Source organism: Eschrichtius robustus, chromosome 10 (assembly GCF_028021215.1).
Source record: "Eschrichtius robustus isolate mEscRob2 chromosome 10, mEscRob2.pri, whole genome shotgun sequence".
In the NCBI taxonomy this organism is placed as follows: domain Eukaryota; kingdom Metazoa; phylum Chordata; class Mammalia; order Artiodactyla; family Eschrichtiidae; genus Eschrichtius; species Eschrichtius robustus.
The window spans coordinates 57,413,777-57,435,234 of NC_090833.1; the positions used below are offsets into that span (position 1 = coordinate 57,413,777).

The 21,458-nt window shown below is 37.3% G+C and overlaps 1 protein-coding gene across 1 annotated transcript in view; it reads left to right on the forward strand.

The window, feature by feature from the left end:
• The window catches only part of KDM4C (lysine demethylase 4C), a 418,075-nt gene that overhangs the window by 249,069 nt on the left and 147,548 nt on the right, over window positions 1-21,458 (forward strand). The window contains exons 13-15 of the mRNA XM_068552402.1: window positions 6,705-6,886; window positions 8,545-8,758; window positions 10,674-10,750. Of these exons, the coding sequence (XP_068408503.1) occupies window positions 6,705-6,886; window positions 8,545-8,758; window positions 10,674-10,750 (473 nt within the window). The remainder of the gene's footprint in view (window positions 1-6,704; window positions 6,887-8,544; window positions 8,759-10,673; window positions 10,751-21,458) is intronic.

The window sequence follows — 21,458 nt, forward strand, 5'->3', positions numbered from 1 at the left end:
AGCTGGCAAACCTTGCAGACCTTGAAGAAATGAGAGAAAAGAAGGCCTTCTTGCAGTATTGACTTGTTTTCTTTTTGCTTAAGTATTACTCGCTGATTGAGGAAAACAGTTTATGAGATTCTTGCTTGGCTGTGAGAACACAGTCTACACCAGCTTTATTAGGGCTGTGTTGTTCAACAGGGACTCTGTGATACTAATACTTTTGGGTGAAAATGCACATGTATACGCCAGTGATTCTCAATCTTTTCCTCAGGACTCCCTATGCCCATAATCATTTTGAGGACCCCAAAGAGGTTTCATTTCATCTCCTTTCTTTTCATTTCCTTTCTTTAACTCCCTTCCCTTCCCTTCCCTTAGCTTCCCTTCTCTTCTCTCCCCACCCCATTTGCCCCCTTGCCCCTTTGCCCCCTTTTCCTTCCCGTGGATTTTCCTTAATGGTACTTATTTGCTGAAAGTTAAAACAGGGAAACATTTAAAGTAACAATCATAAATGCATAAACAGTTACATTTCTTTTCTTGAATTCATCCATTAGTTTTATTTTCTAGGTTAAAAACCCCAAATTACTCTCATCTTTATTGCTGTTTTCTATTATTAAAACAATTATTATTGTTTTTTGTTCTTTTTTAAAAAAATTTTTTAATTAAAAAAATTTTTTTATGGAAAGGCATTTTATTTTAAATATAGCAGTGTGTACACGTCAATCCCAAACTCCCAGTCTATCCCTCCCTGCCCCACTTCCCCGCCCCGGTAACCGTAAGTTTGTTCTCTAAGTCTGTGAGTCTGTTTCTGTTTTGTATTTATTTGCTGAAACTTAAAATGGAAAAATTTAAAGTAACAATAATAAATGCATAAACAGTTACATTTATTTTCGTAAGAAAATAACAGTTTTCACAAACCATAAAAATAAAGAGAAGAACAGCATTGTTTTACATTTTTTGCAGAGCTCTTTAATATTGGGTTTAATAAAATTGGATTCTCATGTCTGCTTCTGCATTCAGTCTGTTGGACCATGTTGTTCTGGTTGAGGTATATTGGAAGAAAGTCCAGCTTACCAAGGATACATGGTTAGAAGGGGTGCAGTATTTTAATAGCCTTTTCAGATAATTATGGATATTCTTTGATACTACATAAAACTTGACAGATGGTGTTTTTTTTTAAAGATTAGTTGCAACATGAAATCTGAAATCCCATCAGTGAACTTTTTGTTCTCTATTAAGCTAAAAATTCATTGGTCTATCTTGCACTTTGAGTGGCTCTTCTATGCATGCGTGATTTTGTAACGTCATGCATTGGTAAACAAAGATCTGTGTCATACAGGTCTTTTTATATAATATAAAAAAATTACATTTGTTATTATCACCATCAATTCCATCAGAAATAGCTTTAATTATTGGGAAGCTGTCAAGCTCCCAAAAGTGGATACAAATTTTCCAAAGTTCTAATTTTGACTCAGAAGCTTGAATTTCGCCATTGTCAACAAATACTGTCAGTAGTTTTTTTGTTAAAATGACAGCTTTCTTTGTTCACTTTCATTGCTGCCAGATACCCAAGTCTGAATAACCATAGCTTGTCTGTTAATCATTCATTCAAGTAAAAATGCTGTTCCATGAAAAAGGCAGCTCATTCAACATGCGATTCAATTAATTGCACACGTGCTTTTCCCAAGACAACCATTGAACTTCAGTGTGCGGCAGAAGTGCTTTATGCATACATCCCATTTTATTGCACATTTAATAAAATTGATACTTTTTTCTTTTTTTTTTTTTTTTTTAAGGATAAGTCACATATTTTATTTAATCCTTCACCCAGGCTTATTTTCACACGTCAAACTTCACAAACAAATCCAGAAGAAAAAAAAAAAGCCATTGCCAAAGCATTCCTTAACATAAAGCAACCACAGAAATGTACACTTTACAATATGTCATTTACATACTTCTAAGAAACAACGGCCCATTAGAAATGATATAGTTTGCAAGGCAGAAATAGAGACACAGATGGAGAGAACAAACGCATGGACACCAAAGGGGGGAAATCGGGGGGTGGTGTGGTGGTGGTGTGATGAACCGGGAGATTGGGACCGACATATACACACTAATATGTATAAAATGGATAATTAACAACAACCTGCTGTATAAAAAAATAATAAAATAAAATTCAAAAAAAATGTAGGGAAAAAAGGTAATATGGGGGCATTAGACGTTAATAAAAATACTCTTTTCTAGAAAAAAAAAAGAAATGACATATATCTATATCTATCTACCTATCTACCCATATATGTATATCAGCCATCTGGTTCATCAAGGCATTGTTAAGAGAATAACCCCCGACCGCCAACTGCAAATTTGAGATAGTCAAGAATATAACAACTGCATTGGTGCCACTGCCTTGATTCAAGCTAAGGCACCAGCAGTTTTACCCTTCATTGCTTTTGTGTCACCATTACAGTTGTCAGCAGTGTGACACAGGCAAATAACGTCTTCGTGTTATTATTTTTTCCGTTTATTTTTTTAATTAATTTTTATTAGAGTATAGTTGCTCCTTCATGTTATTATGAAATCGACCATACAGACCTCATGAAATTGTGTTGTGTATCTCCTGGAGTACACAGACCTTACTTTGAGAACTGCTGTTACACTATTAGCTCTTCTTTTTTTCTTGTTGAGAATACAGTTGGGAAAGAAGGGAGTTCTATGCTGGTAACATTTTCACAGATTTCCCAAACTTTGATGCATTTGCACCAAGGGACCTTTCCTTTGCCTCATTCTCTCTTGATTCTACAGCAAACTGTGGCATTCGGGGTGAGACTCAGAGCTTCTGAATGTTGCTGTGCTGGTATATTAAAAAAAGAGATAATTATAGTAATAAAAACATTGGTATTCATTGAATGCTTACAATGTCCATGTCCTTGTATGGTTTTTTTTTTTTTTTGATTTGATATTTGTATATAGTGTGGAATGATCACCAAAATTAGTCTAGTTAACATACATCACCACACAGTTACAAATTTTTTTCTTGTGGTGAGAAAATGATCCACTTTTAAGATCTACTCTGTTAGCAACTTTTAAATATACAATACAGTATTAATCAGTCAATCAATCAATTACTAGTTAACTATTAATAGTTAACTACTGATACTGTTGATATCTTAATATTATATAATAGTTAACTGTTTTTTTTAAATATCTTTATTGGAGTATAATTGCTTTACAATGGTGTGTTAGTTTCTGCTTTATAACAAAGTGAATCAGCTATACATATACATATATCCCCATATCTCCTCCCTCTCCTTGTATGTTTAATATCTGCCCCTGCCCTCTTCTTTTGTGAAGGTGTTGTGAAAACTAATTTGATATTTAAAAAATCTTTAAAACAGTGTGGTCTATTTTCATTGCCTGGCATCTTACAAACTGCATCATATAGGGAAGTAAATATATACCAACGAGATTACAGTGTAACTTTAGAGGTTCATTAGTTAACTATAGTTTAAGAAGAGGAGGAGGAGAGGAAATTCCTAGGCATGGTGATTCCAAATGATCAAAACATTTAGAAGCTACGACGCAAAAAACATTTTCCCTCTACCGTATATTGGAAGACAGAAAGTATTTTTTTCAAAATTAACCGGATGAAGAAGGTACACTAAAAAGAGACCAGAAACAGGAAAGGTGTTTAGAGGCTGAAAGGGAGGATTTTCATTTGGAATTGTGTGATGATGAGAGTATTTACATATCCTGAAAGTACTTTGCCCCCCAGAATATTTAAGACTTGTAGTTTACATGAATATCATGAATCTGGGAGAGGCAATAGCCAAGGTTAGTCTATTCTTGAACAATGCCATGGTTCAAAGGTAAGCAAGAGCTCTTGGAGATAGTGGAGGGGTGAATAATTTGATGAGATAATTTCAGGAAGACAAAATACCGTCAAGAATGTGCCAATGTTTCTGACTTTTAAAACTAAGTTAAAATCTGAATAATCATTATCATGTACTTATGATTAAATGCCGTCTCTTTTTCCCCTCTCATAAAATTCAGCATGGAATTGACAGACAGATCATATGAAAATAAGATAACTGGATGGATTTTACGTAATAATATATGCATTATATAATCACTTTAGAATTTACAAAGAATTTTAGCACTTCAGAATTTTAAAAGAAGTTTTACATTTACTATTTCATTTTAATATTAAAAAGAAAAAAAAAAACCCTGAAATAGGTGAGAAGGGAATGATCACCATATGAGAATCTATCTTATGGAAAGAGTTAGAATTTAAAGCTAGGTCTTTGGGGGAGTTCCCTCGCGGTTCAGTGGTTAGGACTCAGCGCTTTCACTGCCGTGGCCCCGGGTTCAATCTCTGGTCAGGGAACTAAGATCCTGTTAAGCTGTGTGGTGCGGGGGCGGGGGGTGGGGGGAAGCTAGGTCTCTGGACAGACAGTTCCTGTACTTGGGACTGCACAGTGTTCCTGCCATGCTGCTTTGCATACTCTGGCCTGGAGAGCATCCAAACAGAAGACAAATGCTCTTTGGGCCAGGATGTGACCTCATTTTGGGGCAGGACAGCTGTAGAGCAGGGTCCTCTACCAGGTCAGTGTTGAGTCTGAGGACAAGCTCAAGGTGTGTCCTAGATCAAGTCTTAGACCAAGTCTGCCGGAGGGCTTGGCACACACACTTTCCTGCTCTCTGGCTCCATTGTTAAGAATTGTTCTTTTCCTGTACTTCTTGTTCATTTTCACTAGGCTTTTAGGAATTAAATATTTCCTTAATCCCTAAAAATATTTTGAGAACTCATCACCTTAACTTACGACCATCTAAAGGAATAAAAGCATCATCCATCTTATGAGTTTCCATCTTTTTTTTTTTTTTTAAGAATCTTGAAGCATCTTTTTTTTTTTTTTAATACTTTATTTATTTATTTTATTTATTTATTTATGACTGTGTTGGGTCTCTTAGTTTTCGTGTGAGGGCTTTCTCTAGTTGGCGGCAAGTGGGGGCCACTCTTCATCGCGGTGCGTGGGCCGCTCTTCATCGCGGTGCGCGGGCCTTTCACTATCGCGGCCCCTCCCGTTGCGGGGCACAGGCTCCAGACGCGCAGGCTCAGTAGTTGTGGCTCACGGGCCCAGTTGCTCCGTGGCATGTGGGATCTTGCCAGACCAGGGCTCAAACCCGTGTCCCCTGCATTAGCAGGCAGATTCTCAACCACTGCGCCACCAGGGAAGCCCCATCTTTTTTAATAAAGCAAATGATATGATAAATTCACTGTGAGCCAATAAGTAGAGTCCAAGTTATTCAAACCCAAGGATTTTTTTTTTTCAGTTTAGATCTCATTTTTAGTATATATGTTGGAGATATTAGCTATTAGACTTTATGGAATTTCAAGTTCCTGGTTAACTTTCACTCCCATCTTTCATTTGTCAAATTTTGGTCTTCACAGTAAGTCTTCTATTGTGTATTATAAGGAAACTGAGGTGGAAACTGTTAACGTTTAGTGTCAGATTACTTTATTTCAAATGTAGGCAAAGGTTCTTACCTTTTGTTTTGTTTCAAACACTGCCTCTGACTGAATGCTAAGCATTTTCCATTGTAAATAATAATAATGCTGCTGCCGACGATACCATCACCACCACCAGCACCGCCATGGAAACAGGAACGTCCCCTTTTGCTTCAGTTGGCATTTGATGTCTTTTGAATTATTTTCAGCCTAATTTAGCTCTTCCTATTTTCCACTTGAGCAAATCCACTTTGACTTTTTCTAAAACAGGTAAGTCAACAAGGCAAGGACAGGAGCACATTAGTTCACAGGTATACCCCTTCTGGGACTTGAGGACATTGCTCTACAGTATTTATTTGTAGCACTGAGACAGCTACTGGTGAGGAAGTTTACAGTGTATCACAGCTGTATAGACATCAAGTACTAGAGGTAGCTGCGGTTGCTGCCACCCGCTTTGATATACTGTCCTCTGCTATAGGCGTGAGGAATTTTTCCTCTTAACCTGTTATGTCTTTCTGTATTTTTCTGGCCTTCTATAAATTTTTGTAAAATGTCATTTTTGTGGAATTGATCTATGCCTCTTTCATGTTAACAGATATACATGCTTGAGAGATTTGACCCTCTGGGAAATCATATTGAACAAATGAGATTTGGCATAGGGATTGTCTTTTATATCCATGTAATGGCAGTATATCGCTTGGCACATGATAGGTGCTCTGTAAATGTTATTTACATGAATTTTGAACCTAAAAGTTAATTAAATGAAATACAGTTAATAAATTTTTATTAAATCATGCACAATGTTAGGTCAGGAAACTAAAAATATTGGTAAGACAGGTAGTGGCTAGCAAATTCCTCTGCTAGCTGGAAGATAATCTCACACATATGAACCCTTTTACCCTGGGAGGTATCATGGTAGCACAAGAAACACGGAAGGAGTGGAGTTGAGAGGAGGGAGCGGTCTAGTGAGTCCTGGCAGGGATGGGGAAGGAGTGGAAAGGAGGGTGGTCTGTGTGGCCGTCGGATCTCAGGTAGTCCTTGATGATGCGGACGATGAAGATTTTGTTTCACCTCTCGGAATATATTTGAAAGATAAAATAGGTTTCCTGTCTGACATTAATATCACAGACACTTTGGAGTGTGTGCTTCTTTTATGATCAGGGTTATTGTTTTTCCCTGAGTCCCCTGCTCACTGTGTTTTCACACCCTTTCTCTTAAGAGTTGCCCGAGGTTCCATCGATTGAGGAGGAAGTGGAAGAAACCGAGTCTTGGGCAAAGCCTCTGGTCCACCTTTGGCAGACGAAGTCCCCAAACTTTGTGGCCGAGCAAGAGTATAATGCAGCCATGGGCAGAATGGAGCCGCACTGTGCCATCTGTGCTCTGCTCATGCCCTACTACAAGGTAGCCAGGGGGCGGGGCCCCTGCCCACGTTTCCTTTCACTGCAGCACTTTCTGTGTGACTGTGGAAGCACAGGTGAATCTCTGTAAGGTTAGTAGGCACATGAAGAGGAAGACATTAGTACTTCTGCAGCTGATGGCTATCATAGAGCAGCAAATGGAATTCCTGAGTGCCACTTGAGAGGCTTTTCTCTGACAGTGCTTTATCATTTTTGAATGTCTTGGTTTATTTCAGTCAAGGGGGCATTTCCAACCTTTCTTTCTACCCCTTTCACCAAGAAACACAGAACTTAAAGCTTAAGAATAGTAGAAGCTTACAAAGAGAGAACTTAGATCTAGTCTCTGCTTTATGTTTGAAAATATTACTCTCAATCATATAAATGTTGGCTCTGGGCCCACATTTAAAATATCTCTCTTCATCTTCCCACGTGGAACATGCAAAAGACACAGCAGGACTCAGTGCAAACTGAATTGTCCAGTTCACCCTCATCAGCCAGCCATTCATGATATTATTTTCAGATGTCATTTTGTATATGTTATGCTGATAGCATCTTAGGTCACAGAGGGCCACATTCTCCAGCAGTAACACAGACAAAATGATCTTTCAGAATCTGGTAAGAGTAAAACTACCAGATCCATTTTTAGATACAATATATTTTAAAGTCTATTGATGTGAACATTGTGTTCTGGGTTATATTTTCACTGGTAGAGTCAGAAATATTTTACTCAAGATCACATCATTCCTAGAGTTCCACATTAAGTAATTCTGGTTAGACGTTTCAGAGCATGAATATGTATGATGTGCCACATTCTCAGACCTTTGTAAATAGAGGAAGTAGTTCCTTCACTTGTCTTTGAATGTGACACTGGTGAGTGATTAACCTTATTTTTATTTCCCATTTAGTCACTAAATTTCTGTGTTTTCTTGGAAAAACTTACCTTTATATTGATTCTTATTTCTGTATCATAATCTGCCTGTATATTTCCCCGATAATTAAAAAATTCCAACTAAAATGATAAGATTTGGGGAAATTTATTAATATAAGGTCTCTGGGGATAATAAGATAGTTCATTAATTAGTTTCAAATAAACACTGAATATTTGTTGTATATTTTGGTGAGAGGTGACGATTTCTTTTTGAACATTATCGTTTGTTATTTAATGACATTTGCTAGATCTTTCTGTCTTGCTGTTTTAAAACTTTGTGGTGAGTCAAAAAGCCTTCAAACACTCTCTAAATGCTGTCGTACAAATTAAAACGGAGGTCTTTGAAGATGCTCCTTCAGGTGTAACCAGGTAAGATTCTTCAGTAAATGAAATCAGATCTGTTAACCTGGTGCAAATAAAGAAGCAAAAAAAGTTCATCAGAAGAATTGATGCTTTTCATGAACTATGTATTTAAGAACATAGTTTTTGTAGCTCATCGATTTCTGTACCAGCAGATGTACAGAATATCCTCTCACTCCTACAGCTTAGCTTCTGGATGGGAGCCTGAGGAGCAGCACTGATAAAGAGCGAATAGTTGGGTCCGGGAGAACAAGAGAAGTACAGAAGCTGGAAGTTGGTGGATGAACAGCTATTAGTGGATTTGAGTGACCAGAGCAAGTGATCTGAGCTCTTTTCCATGTTTTTCGCTCACGTGGAAATATTCTGTTTTTCAGCCAGATAGCAGCAATGAAGAAAATGATTCTAGATGGGAGACAAAATTAGATGAAGTGGTTACTTCAGGAGGAAAGACTAAGCCCCTCATTCCAGAGATGTGTTTTATTTATAGCGAGGAAAATATAGAATATTCTCCACCTAACGCCTTCCTGGAAGAGGATGGAACAAGTCTTCTGATATCCTGTGCAAAGTGCCGCGTACGGGTTCATGCAAGTAAATGAGTCTATCACTCATTAATCGCTGGCTTTTCAGTGCTTCACAAAGTCTCTATTTCTCACCCCTTTGTAACTTGCCAAATCTATCACATTGTACTATTGGCGTTACTAATGGTTAGATCATTCTTTCTCACATTTCTTCTAATGAAAGTATGAATAGGTATAATCATCCTTTTTCCTCCAATTTTATGTGGTATCAGTGGAGAACAGGTCTGGTTCTGTTTGTTCGTTTGTTTGGGGTCCAAATGTGGGGTCATTGTGGGATTCCTTTCACATGCTTGAATTTTACTTATTTTAAGTTTGTAAAAACTGAGTTTTAATCTCTAATGTTGATTCATGACTGTTTTCCTTTGTTACTTTTGAAAGATAAATGAGTATTCTTTTGGTGATTTGGGGAATTATTGTTAAATTTAATTATTGAGTTAAAATTTTATTCTTTGTAAGGGTAGGGAGATCTTCATTGCCTTCCAGGGGGAAAAAGTGCTTAGAGTTGTTTTCCCCCAAGACTGAGAAGGTTAGGCTCCATACCTGTCTCAATTTGGTGTTTTTACATAATTGTGTAAGTGGCAAATACATTATTTTAGATTGGTCTGCCATATAAACCCTCTAAAATATATAAAATGGATCTATTAAACATTGCAATTCTATTTTAAAGCATTTTAATATTCCAACTCTTACCAAGTCAGATGTTCTGTTAACGTTCTTATGTATGGTGTGAGTCTGTCAATGTAGGATGAATGATTTATAATAAAGGTATTACCTTCTATATTTACCCCAGAGTAATACCAGTCTTGTGTTAAGGTTGAAATTGCCTGGCTATCTAGCATTTATTTATTAGATACTTTCATCTTCCCCAAGGGATTTGAACATGATGTGCTTGAAATGTAATTATATAAAACTTCTTATTTGTTTCTATCAATTTGTAACACACATACACATATATATACACACACACATTCACTCTACGTGATTATATTTATATGAGAAACAGTGCACCATTTCACAAACAAGTTTGGATTTAATCTTGACTCCAGAATGCAGTAGCTATGCAATTTAGCCATAATATTTTATAAACATGTGCTTGAACCAAACACTTTATGGTCTTGGGTAACTATGATAGACTTTTCTTTGGGTAATTACATTTCTGTTATTTTCTCTTCCCGTGTCAAATGTAATAGAAATTTGATATGAAAAATTACTCCTTTAAATTTTACTCATTTAAATCTTTCAAAACTCTTTTTTCAGGAAACCAGAGTAACACATGTTTGTTGATACCGTATAATTGCTACATATATTTATATCATCAGCTATCTCTTTACATCGTTATTTTGAGTCACGCATGTACTGAATGGACAAATAGAATTGAAGACAGCTCTTCATCACTAACTATGAATTGTACATCCTTTGTTCCTATCACTGAAATTAAAGCTAATTAAACATAATTTTTGAAATGTAGTTTTACATTACATTAATTTTATGCACTGATTTTATGTACATAAATATTATGTCACAGTTTATTTATTGTGTCATTTTAAAACTTCCCCAAACTTTGCTTCATAAATTGCAACTTATTTTGAAATATGTTTTGCATGAGTAAAGGACTAGACTTGACAATTTAGAAATTTTCTAATCACGCATTATCATCAGTATTCTCTATAATAACTGTTGTGAGCACTGGTAACTATTAAGATGCACACTCTCATTTTTTCTGGCAGTGATAATCCTATTAGCTATGAGGCATGGGAACCAAAAGTATCTTTGAGCCAGCCTTGCTAATGTTTTGTTCTAAGCAGTGAGAATCAAAAATGGTATGGTAGGCTGTTGTTCCGATTTTATTTATTCAGTGCTAAAATGTGTAATATTGTCGAAATGCAAAAGACTTTAATTAATGGATCCATACTGTTATTTTATAGGTTGTTACGGTATCCCTTCTCATGAGATCTGTGATGGATGGCTATGTGCCCGGTGCAAAAGAAATGCATGGACAGCAGTAAGTGGCTAATTTTAGTATCTTTTAACTCCTTTTCTCACTCCATCCACTGTGGGTCCATTTAAATCTAGTGGTCAGGTAAGATGGTACACATGCTTTTGTGTGCCATTCCAGTTACCTGTATTTCTCGTCTTCTCTTTCCAAATCATCCTACCTGGTAGCTCTATATCGATTGTGGAAATGTTAAATACATTTCTAGGCATCACCATTTGCTCAGGAACCTATGGAGACTACTGGTTTGTTAGAGCATGTCCAAAGTATTGCTTCATGTTCTTGCCCAGGTCTATTTTGCAATTCTTGAAAATAAGTCTTCTAAGTAACAGTGAAGGTGGGAATCTTCAGTGACCTCTCAGGAAACTGTGCTAATTCACAACTGTTCCACTAGCGTGAGGTCTTCCCCGCTTATTCATTCGTACATTCATACTTTAGAAAATTTTAGAGTGTTCTGTGCTAGGCATTGCTGTGAACTTGAGACAGAAACTTCAACAACAAATGATTCCCCACTTGGAGAACATAGATTTCTCTTCACCTAAACTTTTTCCTGAAGACCCTGTTGAAACTTTAGCTTACATCCAAGCGTTGCGTTCCATTCTGTTAATCCACCATGTCACCCATTTTGTCATTTGATTATGTGCTACCTTAACTTTTCTTAAAAATTCTCTTTCAAGAGGTATCAGAACATGGTTGAAAGTGGAGACCGATCAGATCTCAAGACTGTATCCCTCACTCTTGATCCCAGAGCAGATGCTCAGCTTGATTTTGATTGTAATAGTAGCATTTGCTTTATTCCTTAATGATCTCTAATGATAATGAATTAAATTTCCTTGCAACCAGAGTTAAAAACCTGAAGGACAATATAAGGACAATGCTTTACATGAGGAAAATTTATGTCATGATTATGTATGTTTAGCTCTCAGTGTTGAAATAGACATATGGTGACTATAAATTAAAAGCATCTGTGAGAATGTCTTTCTGTATGATTTTATTGCTGGCATTCACTCTGGGTAGTGAGGGGAAAATGGGGCAAAATATGGACACTCTTTATAGTCCAAATAATCTGATTTCATATTAGAGGTAATATCTCCAACTTAAGAATTCTTTTCATTAGTGGGCCCAGATAACATTTTGGTATTTCCTTTGGTGTGTTGTTCATTATGTTAACAAAAACTGTATAAATGTACAGCATCTTTAAAACAGCCATGAAGTCCTGCTATAATAAATATATTCAGCTCTTGTTTATCAAGCTGGTTCTATTCGTATTATATGAGCCAAAGTAAAGCCTTGTAGAGTCAGTTTTACTAATGATATCCCCTCATTCACTCTGAAGTATAGATTTAGAATTTAGAGATATTCTAATCCAGTTCACCAAGGCATGAAGAGTTCTCTGTTCCATCCACAGTTACTGCTTGGCTCCTGTGCTCACACACCGAGCAGTCCTGTTACCCAAGGTACTACTGTCCTTTGCATGGCAGAGCCAGGGCCAGGCCTAGCCCAGCCACCCTGATTCTAAGGCAGCTTCTGATCAATTATGTCATTTTCCTTTAGCATGTCTACAGAAGGAAATAATCACTCTCTGCAACTGATTTGAAGCATCTTTCTATTAATCTCAACCCCTCCGCACCCTCAGAAAATACAGTGTGCCTTTTGTATTTTAATATTGATACCATGTAAATCTCTTTTAATTTGCAATAAAAATGGGAGCTCTTAAATACAGCTTTGCATTGATTTTTTTAGACCTATATAATTTCTTAGTTCTAATTGGAAATGATCTGAATTCACAGTGAGCCAATTGTTTTTTCAGTTTATTCATTTTGAGTGAACTTTGTCCATGAAGCTCTATTTCTAAATTTTTCTCCTGAAAAATAATTGAATTTTATTTTAAGCGTTGCCGAGAAGTAACTGATAATATTGATATTTTGGCTTTAATACCCTTATTTAGTGTGGCATTGAGTGTTGCAATATTAATTTTTTACTAAGCACTTAAGTATGATTCTTTGGATTTTGTGGCTGGAATGATTGCATTTTGAAAGTACACTTAGACTTGCTTTCTTAGGAATCAATCTCACACTGTTAGTTTTAGGTTCCAGAGGAGTCCTAGACCTCCTTTTCTTATTGATAAATAGAAGCTCTAAAAAAGCTAATGGAAATCTAACGAAGCAGCTGAGGTCAAATGCTATTTCATTGCTGGCTTTTATTTCACTAACTCTAATTACTAATTATTTCCTGGGATTTTCTTTTTAAACATGGTTTGTGAAGGTAAGGCTTATTCATCATGAACACAGAACACTCCAAGAGCATATTTTGCTTGGGATATGTATTTATACAACAAATGTGATTGTTTCAGTTAATTCTGTTTCCTTTTATGATTAGTGCTTTGAATATCTTGAGGGTAAGAAGAGGGTAGCCTGAAACACCTTGTATTCATTTTCATAAGGTATGTGTGAGAATTGTATGTGGTAGTTCTATTTTTTAAAGATTCTTCTTAAAAAGAGTGTCTGTCGATGGGTGAATGGATTAAAAAAAAGGTGGTGTGTGTGTGTGTGTGTAGATACACACACACAAACACACACACACATACGTACAATGAATATTATTCAGCCATAAAAAAGGAAAGAAATCCTGCCATTTGTGATAACATGGATGAACCTGGAGGGTATTATGCTTAGTGAAATAAGTCAGGGAAAGGCAAATACTGTATGCTCTTACTTCTATTGGAATCTAAAAAAAAACCTGAACTCATAGATACAGAGCATAGATTGGTGATTGCCAGGGGCGGGGGTGTTGGGTGAAATGGGTGAAGGTGGTCAAAGGGTACAAACTTCAGTTACAAGATGAATACGTTATGAGGATCTAGTATATAGCATGGTGACTGTAGTTAACAATGCTTTATTAGATACTTGAAAGTTGCCAACAGAGTAGATCTTAAGTGCTCTCACCACAGAGAGCAGAGTAGATCGTAAATGATTTAATCACAAAAGATAATTATGTGAGGTGATGGAAGTGTTAACGAACCTTATTGTGGTAATTATTTCTCAATATATAGATATATCAAATCATCACATTGAAGAACTTAAACTTATACAATATGTCAGTTATATTTCAATAAAGCTGGGCAAAAAGAGGAACACTATATCATAGAGATAAGTATCAATTATTTAAATTTTGGAAGCAAAGGCATCTCAGCGATTATTTCATCCAGTCCCAGACCATAACTAAGTAAATAAGTTCATACATTAGAAGATTCTGTCAGCTTCAACTTGGGCTTGGTGGGTGAGAATGTACATAAGGCTGGAATCAATGTTCACAGACCAGCTGTCTTTTTATTTACCAATTCTAAAGCGTGGAAGTTGCTCCGGACCAAACTGCCCTGCTAGTTTTTAAGTAACTGGAGGCCAGAACTTTGTCTCATTTTTCTCTATAACACCCCTAACACCTGGTATAGTGTTGGATCATTTCTGAACTTGCAGAGCCTTTATCTGTGACCTTGGTCTGTGACCTTCAGTGCTCTCACCATTTCCAGTTTTGGTTTAGTCCTCACTGTTTTTCATGTTGCTACTATTTCGTTACTTTAGCCACTTATGTCATCTAAAATAAGAAACAACAAGCTGTATTGCAGCTTTAGCTGCATGTGTTAGAGGGAGAGATTAGTTACAAATTTTGAATAACACCCTAACTTGGATTCTAGAATCCTAGCTCCGTGCTCAAATTCAAATGAAATGAAACAGTGAAATAATTCCCCACAATACCTGTCTCTCCTGACATTCGGGTTGTATATCTCATAGTTCTAATTAAATATCATTGCTTTGTGCTTGTTTGTCCCATTTCAGTACTGCTCAGATAAATAGATCTGTATGAAAGCTATGTTTGCGTTTATGGCTTATAACCCAGCTTTATTAGAGTATTTTATTTTCAGCTCTGTTTGTTTCCAACCCTTTTGTGATTATGTAATTCATTTTGGAGCCATTTTTACTCCTTCATTATAGTAGCGCTTTAGAGCGCATTCCAAACATTACCAAGTTCTGTTTTTAGGTGTTGAATGTCATTACTCTGATTCTAGAATGTGTTTCTTGCTATTTTGAGTCTTAATTTGAATCTAATCACTTTTGACCTAAATTACTAGAGTTTTGTGTCTAATCTGTTTATGGATTTCCATTTTATAATGACTACAAGTTACTGCTAATTAAAAACATAATGTAATATTCTCACTGTAAAAATACAGAATTTGTATTGCTTTCTTTCAGGTTTTTTTCCCTACCATTTTCTTTTTTTAATATTTATTTATTTATTTATTTATGGCTGTGTTGGGTCTTTGTTTCTGTGCGAGGGCTTTCTCTAGTTGTGGCAAGTGGGGGCCACTCTTCATCGCGGTGCGCGGGCCTCTCACTATCGCGGCCTCTCTTGTTGCAGAGCACAGGCTCCAGACGCGCAGGCTCAGTAATTGTGGCTCACGGGCCTAGTTGCTCCGCGGCATGTGGGATCTTCCCAGACCAGGGCTCGAACCCGTGTCCCCTGCATTGGCAGGCAGATTCTCAACCACTGTGCCACCAAGGAAGCCCCCCATTTTCTTTTTTATCCCTATTTTGAAAAATTGTTTTTGAGTCTGAGTATTTCTGTAAAATTCCTGAACTCTACTTTAGGGCTTCACTTCTAATTATGAAGGAGGATGTTAGTTAAATGTCTGGAAATGAACTGGTAACCTAAATACTTTTATTGTAAAAAATAATAATCTATGTGCTGAATACTCTGTAGAGTATTAAGAGGTAATATGCTAATAAATCACAGGAGGATTTTCTATACTATCTTCTAAAGAATTTATAAATGGAATTCTAAAGAATAAAATATAAGCAGGTTAAGAGGTTAAAGAGGAATATGGATAAGATTTTCTCTTTTTAAAATTTAGGAATAATGTAGCTTTTTGGTGGTTGTTTCTTTGCAGGAAATTTGGATGTTTCTTTTGCGGTGGGGGTCACTGTGAGGTTTTGTTTTAGTGCCAAAATGGGAGTGAAAACTTCATGGGAAGACTGGTAGTTTAACATATGGGAAGTCACGTCATACTCAGATTTATGACTCTGACAAATCTTGAGTTGCCAGTCTTCTGTCCAGGGTAGCATTAAGCCTGTGCTGTAGGTTTTCATTGTCAGTGTGAAAAAGTCCAAATAAAGTATCATTTGTGCTGTGCCTTACTAGGGAGCTTTTTTAATCACCATATGTAATTCCTGGGGGGAAGGGAGGGGTAAACACAGTAACTCACATACCTGTAATCTAAAATCTTAATTACAGGAAGATTTAAAAGCAACATAATGAGAAGGTTCGACTAGAGATATATATCTAAGACCTCTTCTCACCCTAAAATCCCTTGATTCTGTGTTGTTTTTTATTTCCATTTTGCCTTAATTAGTTTTCCTTAAGAATTGGGCACCTTCAAGAAATCTAAATTTATTCCTGTATTTCTTAACCTGGTCAGAGGTGCTGAGTAACAGAAAAGTATAGGAATAGAAGTGACATTGGTAATTATTGGCTGGATCAGTGTAGTTTTTATGTGTTCAAGGAAACTTTCATTGTTTTTTAAAAAGTGACTTTAAGGCCTTACTATGACTTTATCTACCTGATGTTCAGGAATCTGTGGCAATGCACATCATCCTCGGGATTTCTTTTTATTTCAATATATCCCTTTGCTCTTAATTTAGGAGTATTTGTTTAAATATTTTCGTTTCAAAGTAATGCAGTAAAATACACAGTTGTATATTATATTGTTGGGTGGATATTGTGCTATCAAAAGGTAGATTTTGAAATGGAAAATTAAAATAAAACACCTTAAAGGTTAGAATTTTCATTCTGTATAATGAAATACATGAACTAGGTAATTGTACACATTTATTATCTATTGAAGAGCATTTATTATACTCTGTAGAATAATAAAGTTGTACTATATATGTTTAACAAGTATAGCATTCTGTTTTTTTTTTTTTTCAAAATGGTTTTAAGAAATCAAAACCCAAACATGAAATAGGTTTTCACCTTGGCCACCTATCTATTCACTGTTCTCTTTATTTTGCTTATTTGTTTTTTTTTTAAAATGGACTAACAGATATGAGCACAAGCTATACCTTGATAATCATTTGGAATTAGCGTCTTCTTTCCTCTTACAAAGAGTGGAATAAGCAATTGCAGTGATTAAAAATAAACATTTTGGTGCTGTTTATTTATTTTTATTGCTTGATTATAAATAAGTGGCATCTATAGATTGAGTAGTGGTTGCCATTCATGCCCTCCAAGGCTGCACATAGCTATTTTTTGGCTTTTGAAAGAAAGTGAAGTGTTTTCTCTGCATGAATCATAGTCAGAAAGTTAAAATCTGGAAGTACCTGAGGTAGTGGTCTTTAAAAAACCCAACCCCACAGTGTTGCTAAAGCTTGTGAGCTAAAGAATCTATGTCATTTGTTGGAACACGTTTATCTGAACTCTTAATCTTTGGAATATACCTTAGTCTTTATTTTTTTTTTAATTAATTTCTTTTATTTTTATTTATCTTTGGCTGTGTCAGGTCTTCGTTGCACGCGTGGGCTTTCTCTAGTTGCGGCAAGCGGGGCCTTCGTTGCGGTGTGCAGGCTTCTCATTGCGGTGGCTTCTCTAGTTGGGGAGCACGGGCTCTAGGCGTGCGGGCTTCAGTAGTTGTGGCACTTGGGCTCAGTAGTTGTGGCTCGCAGGCTCTAGAGTGCAAGCTCAGTAGTTGTGGCAAACGGGCTCAGTTGCTCTGCGGCATGTGGGATCTTCCCAGACCAGGGCTCGAACCCATGTCCCCTGCGTTGGCAGGCTGATTCTTAACCACTACGCCCCCAGGGAAGCCCATAGACCTTAGTCTTAACTCCCTACTCTTAAGGCTCAAGTAAAAATGATCAACTTCTTGGAAAGTTGGTAACTCATCTTTGGGAACAATGAGGTCCCAATCCCTATAACTCTATGTACTCTGGCTAATAATGGAGGAACGTGGTCTAATAGGTAGAGTCTGGCTCCTACTTTGCATTGAGGCTGGTCCTATAGACAGGGGCGTGACTGATACGAAGCAACCCTAACCGCACTCTGTTAAATCTGAAGGCAGTGCTTTCTCTTCTTTCTCTCTGACATGGGAATTCTCTTAGGGTAGAGAAAATTAAGGAAAATGTATGTGGCTGAGGATTATGTTACCCTTATCGCATAATACAACCATTATATCTCCTCTCCAACTCCTCAAATAAAAATAGTGGTACTGATAATAGATGTTAGAATTGCCAATCATTTGGCTCTTGGAAGCCTTGTGTTTTAAAAAAAGTAATAGTTTCATTTTAAAATGTTTGACCTACAGTTTCAGAATAACTGCTGATATAAATATAAACCAATATAAGTAGCAAGGATAGAATTTTTCTAGCTTCCATAAAATTTAGTACTGGCAAAGACTAAAGAATTCTTCATCTATCTCAGAAATTTCATTTTACAGATACTGAGCCAGGGGTTTGAGAGAGTAACTCCTTTGTCCAGGATCACCCCTGTATATGGTAAGAGAGCCCAGATTCATGGCAGTACTCAGGCCTGTAGATTCTCAGGCCCACACTCTTTTTTTTTTTACTCTTCTCAGTTACTTGTTTTTAGAGTGGAAAGAAGGCTGAACAACTGGCCTAATTCTGAGCAATGTATTTGAATGATTTTTGTTTGTTTACATTGAAAATAAAGTCAGCACTAATAGTGTAATTGGTCACATACTTAATATGGAATGATTAGTGTTATTGGGTGGTTGAGTAGAGCAGTGTCCTTACTCTTTCATATTGACTCTAGTTTCTGCCTGGAGGACCTTTCCCAGAGCTGGATAATCTCCTGAATCTAGTTTCCCAATTGACAACCGAGTTGGCATTTTTCTTTAACAAGAAGCTCTGAATTGGCTTTGTAGATCGGAGCCATTGACGTTTAGATCTGATTGGCTATATAGCCTTGAGAGGTCATGGTGGCACTCCCGCTCCCTGTGATGTGTTTTATGCTGGTTTTTTTTTTTTTATTCCATGGGATACTGTCAAGACCAGGTGGTGAGAGGCTGTCAGTCTGAAAGGCTGACTTTGATCCTCAGACACAGTAAAACTAGTAGAAAAAGGAAGGCTGTATTCTTGTTAAATGCCATGACTGTGTGTAGCCAAGTGGTTGCTTGTGCCATTTCTCCTCTCCAGTGAGGTGTCCCTGGAAGCCGCTAGCCAGACCACACTCTCCCATTTGAGGTGACGCATTTGAGTTCAGAATTACCTTTTCCCTCCTGAGGAGGCAGATTTTTCTGAACAGCTGCAGACTTAAACCTTGGCTCACAAAGGCCAGGGTGGTAATAATTATTTTACTTTAAGCAAACAGAACAGCACATTTGAGGATATCAATTATCCTGACAGCATAGCTATGATGTGGAGGCCTTTCTGTTAGGGAACTGCTTACAGGCTAAAAAAGTCACAAATCTTTTTTTTTTTTTTTCTGTTCATTCTTCTCCCTTTTGCTCAATAGACACAATCCCTCCCTACCCCACTTTGGTAATGGAGAGAGAGAAAGAGAAATCTACAGAGCTTATTGTAAGTGGAACTATATTCATAAATAGCTTCTTGATTGAGAACAAATGCCTCATTAATCTTAAGTGCTTCGACCAGAGAGCACAAGTAAAGTCAGGAAGAATAATGACTGACATTATGGAGAGCATAGCATACTGCAGTGCACACCAGGATGTGCATGCCCGGAGGTCACTGGGCTAAAAGGCACATCTCCTTAGCAATGAGGAAAGAGATCCCTAGGAGGCATGGAGGGGAAAAAAAAAAGTGCAGTGCAGGCGTTTCTCATGAACGGCAAAAACTAGCCCAGTGGCAGGATGAAGAAATCATGTACTTTGTTATTTGCTATCGAAGGTCATGCTGGGAAGAAAGAATAAACCAGCTGGGTTTTTATTTGAAAGCCAAATGTTGTACAGTTTTAACAAAGTAAGATGTATGTTCAATTTGAAGTACTTTGCTTAGGATCCTGGAAATACTATTATGTAAATGCCATGAAGTTCCATGTAGATTACCTCTGACCAGTCAATTATAGAGGTGCTTCTCCTTGCTATCGAGCATATGCCTGGCTTGCTATCACATAGGTGCTCTGCAAACCTCAAAGTAATTTTTATACTGCTGTAAGGAATGGCATGAGAAAGATAAATGGTTGGGGGGATGTAATTTGAAACAGAGTACGATTTCCTCTTCTTTTATCGTCCTTTCGTACAAATGGCTGTATGATAGTATTTAAATTGTTAAAATGTAGTGAGAACATCTCCCCCCTTCCCTGCCGCCGGCATGTCTACATCCTAATCCCTGGAACCTGTATGTTATGTTGCATGAAAAGGGAATTATGGTAGCAGATAGCATTAAGGTTGCTAATCAGCTGGCTTTACAAATAGGGATATTATTCTGTTTACCTGGGTGCATTCAGTGCAATCAGAAGGGTCCTTAAATGAGGAAGAGGGTGGCAGAAAAGGTTAGAGTAATGTGATGTGAGAAGTGCTTGGCCTGCTGTTGCTGGCTTTGAAGATGGAGGAGGAGGTCCTAGGACCAAGGCACGTGGGCTCCCCTAAAAGCTGCAGAGGGCAAAGAAATAGATTCTCCCTGAGAGCCTCCAGAAGAGAGTGACCTGCTGACACCTTGATTTTAGCCCAGTGAGACCCATTTTGGAATTCTGACCTACTGAACTGTACATATTTATGATGTTTTAAGCCATTGTATTTGAGGTAATTTGTTATTGCAGTAACAGAGAACTAAAGGGTGTACAATAGAAGGACAGCCTTTTGAAAGGGTAATTAGTTTTCACTCTTAACCATTCGGCATTCCACTAGGTATGTTGTATTTTCAGTGTCATCTTTCATTTTCAGGCATCTTTCTCTGACTACCTTCTGTCTGTCTAGCCCACACCCTCTGGTTCTGGGACTCCAGCAATCCTTTCACCTCACTGTGACATATGATTCAGTAATGCTCCCAACTTTTCAGTCTCTCCCTCCCCTCATGTCCTTACTTCTGTTTAAGCTGCTATATTTCCTTGCACATACTCTCAGCTCCCTTGCCACTCTCTGACTTTGTTACTCTTCCTTGGTATAACTCAAGCCTGGTAAATCCAACTATCTATCTACTCTGTACCTGCACCTCTGTAGCTGAGCATGGCTGTGGAGAAACACCCAATATGCAGATTGCTCTTGCTTTCAGTTTGTAACTGGAGGTTGGTCCTCAACGGTGTGGGTAATTCATGTTGCATTCCCATCACTCATTCACTCTACTACTCTCCTGATTGACTGTTTCGTATCTTCTTTCTCCTCAAGCTTCCGCATCTTCCCCATCCTCACCCTCACCTCATGAAGTCTCTTCATATTCATGGAGAAATGGGAAGACACCAGTAGAGATCTTAATGTTTCTACCTGCTTCATATCTATAATATCTCTTCTCCTAAGGCCATCCGCTCTCTTATACACAGGATCATAGTTACAGTAATTCATCCCTTTCTCGCCCACATCCCTTCTCCAGATGATTCTCATTATCATCCACACAGTCCGTTATTTTTTCCATCTTCAAGTAAACCAAAAAACCCTCTCTTGATCTTTCTTCCCACTAGCTCCCACTCTATTCCTCCACGCCCCTATATATATAGTAAAACTCTTGAAAAGACTTATCTTTATTCACTCTCTCCAACC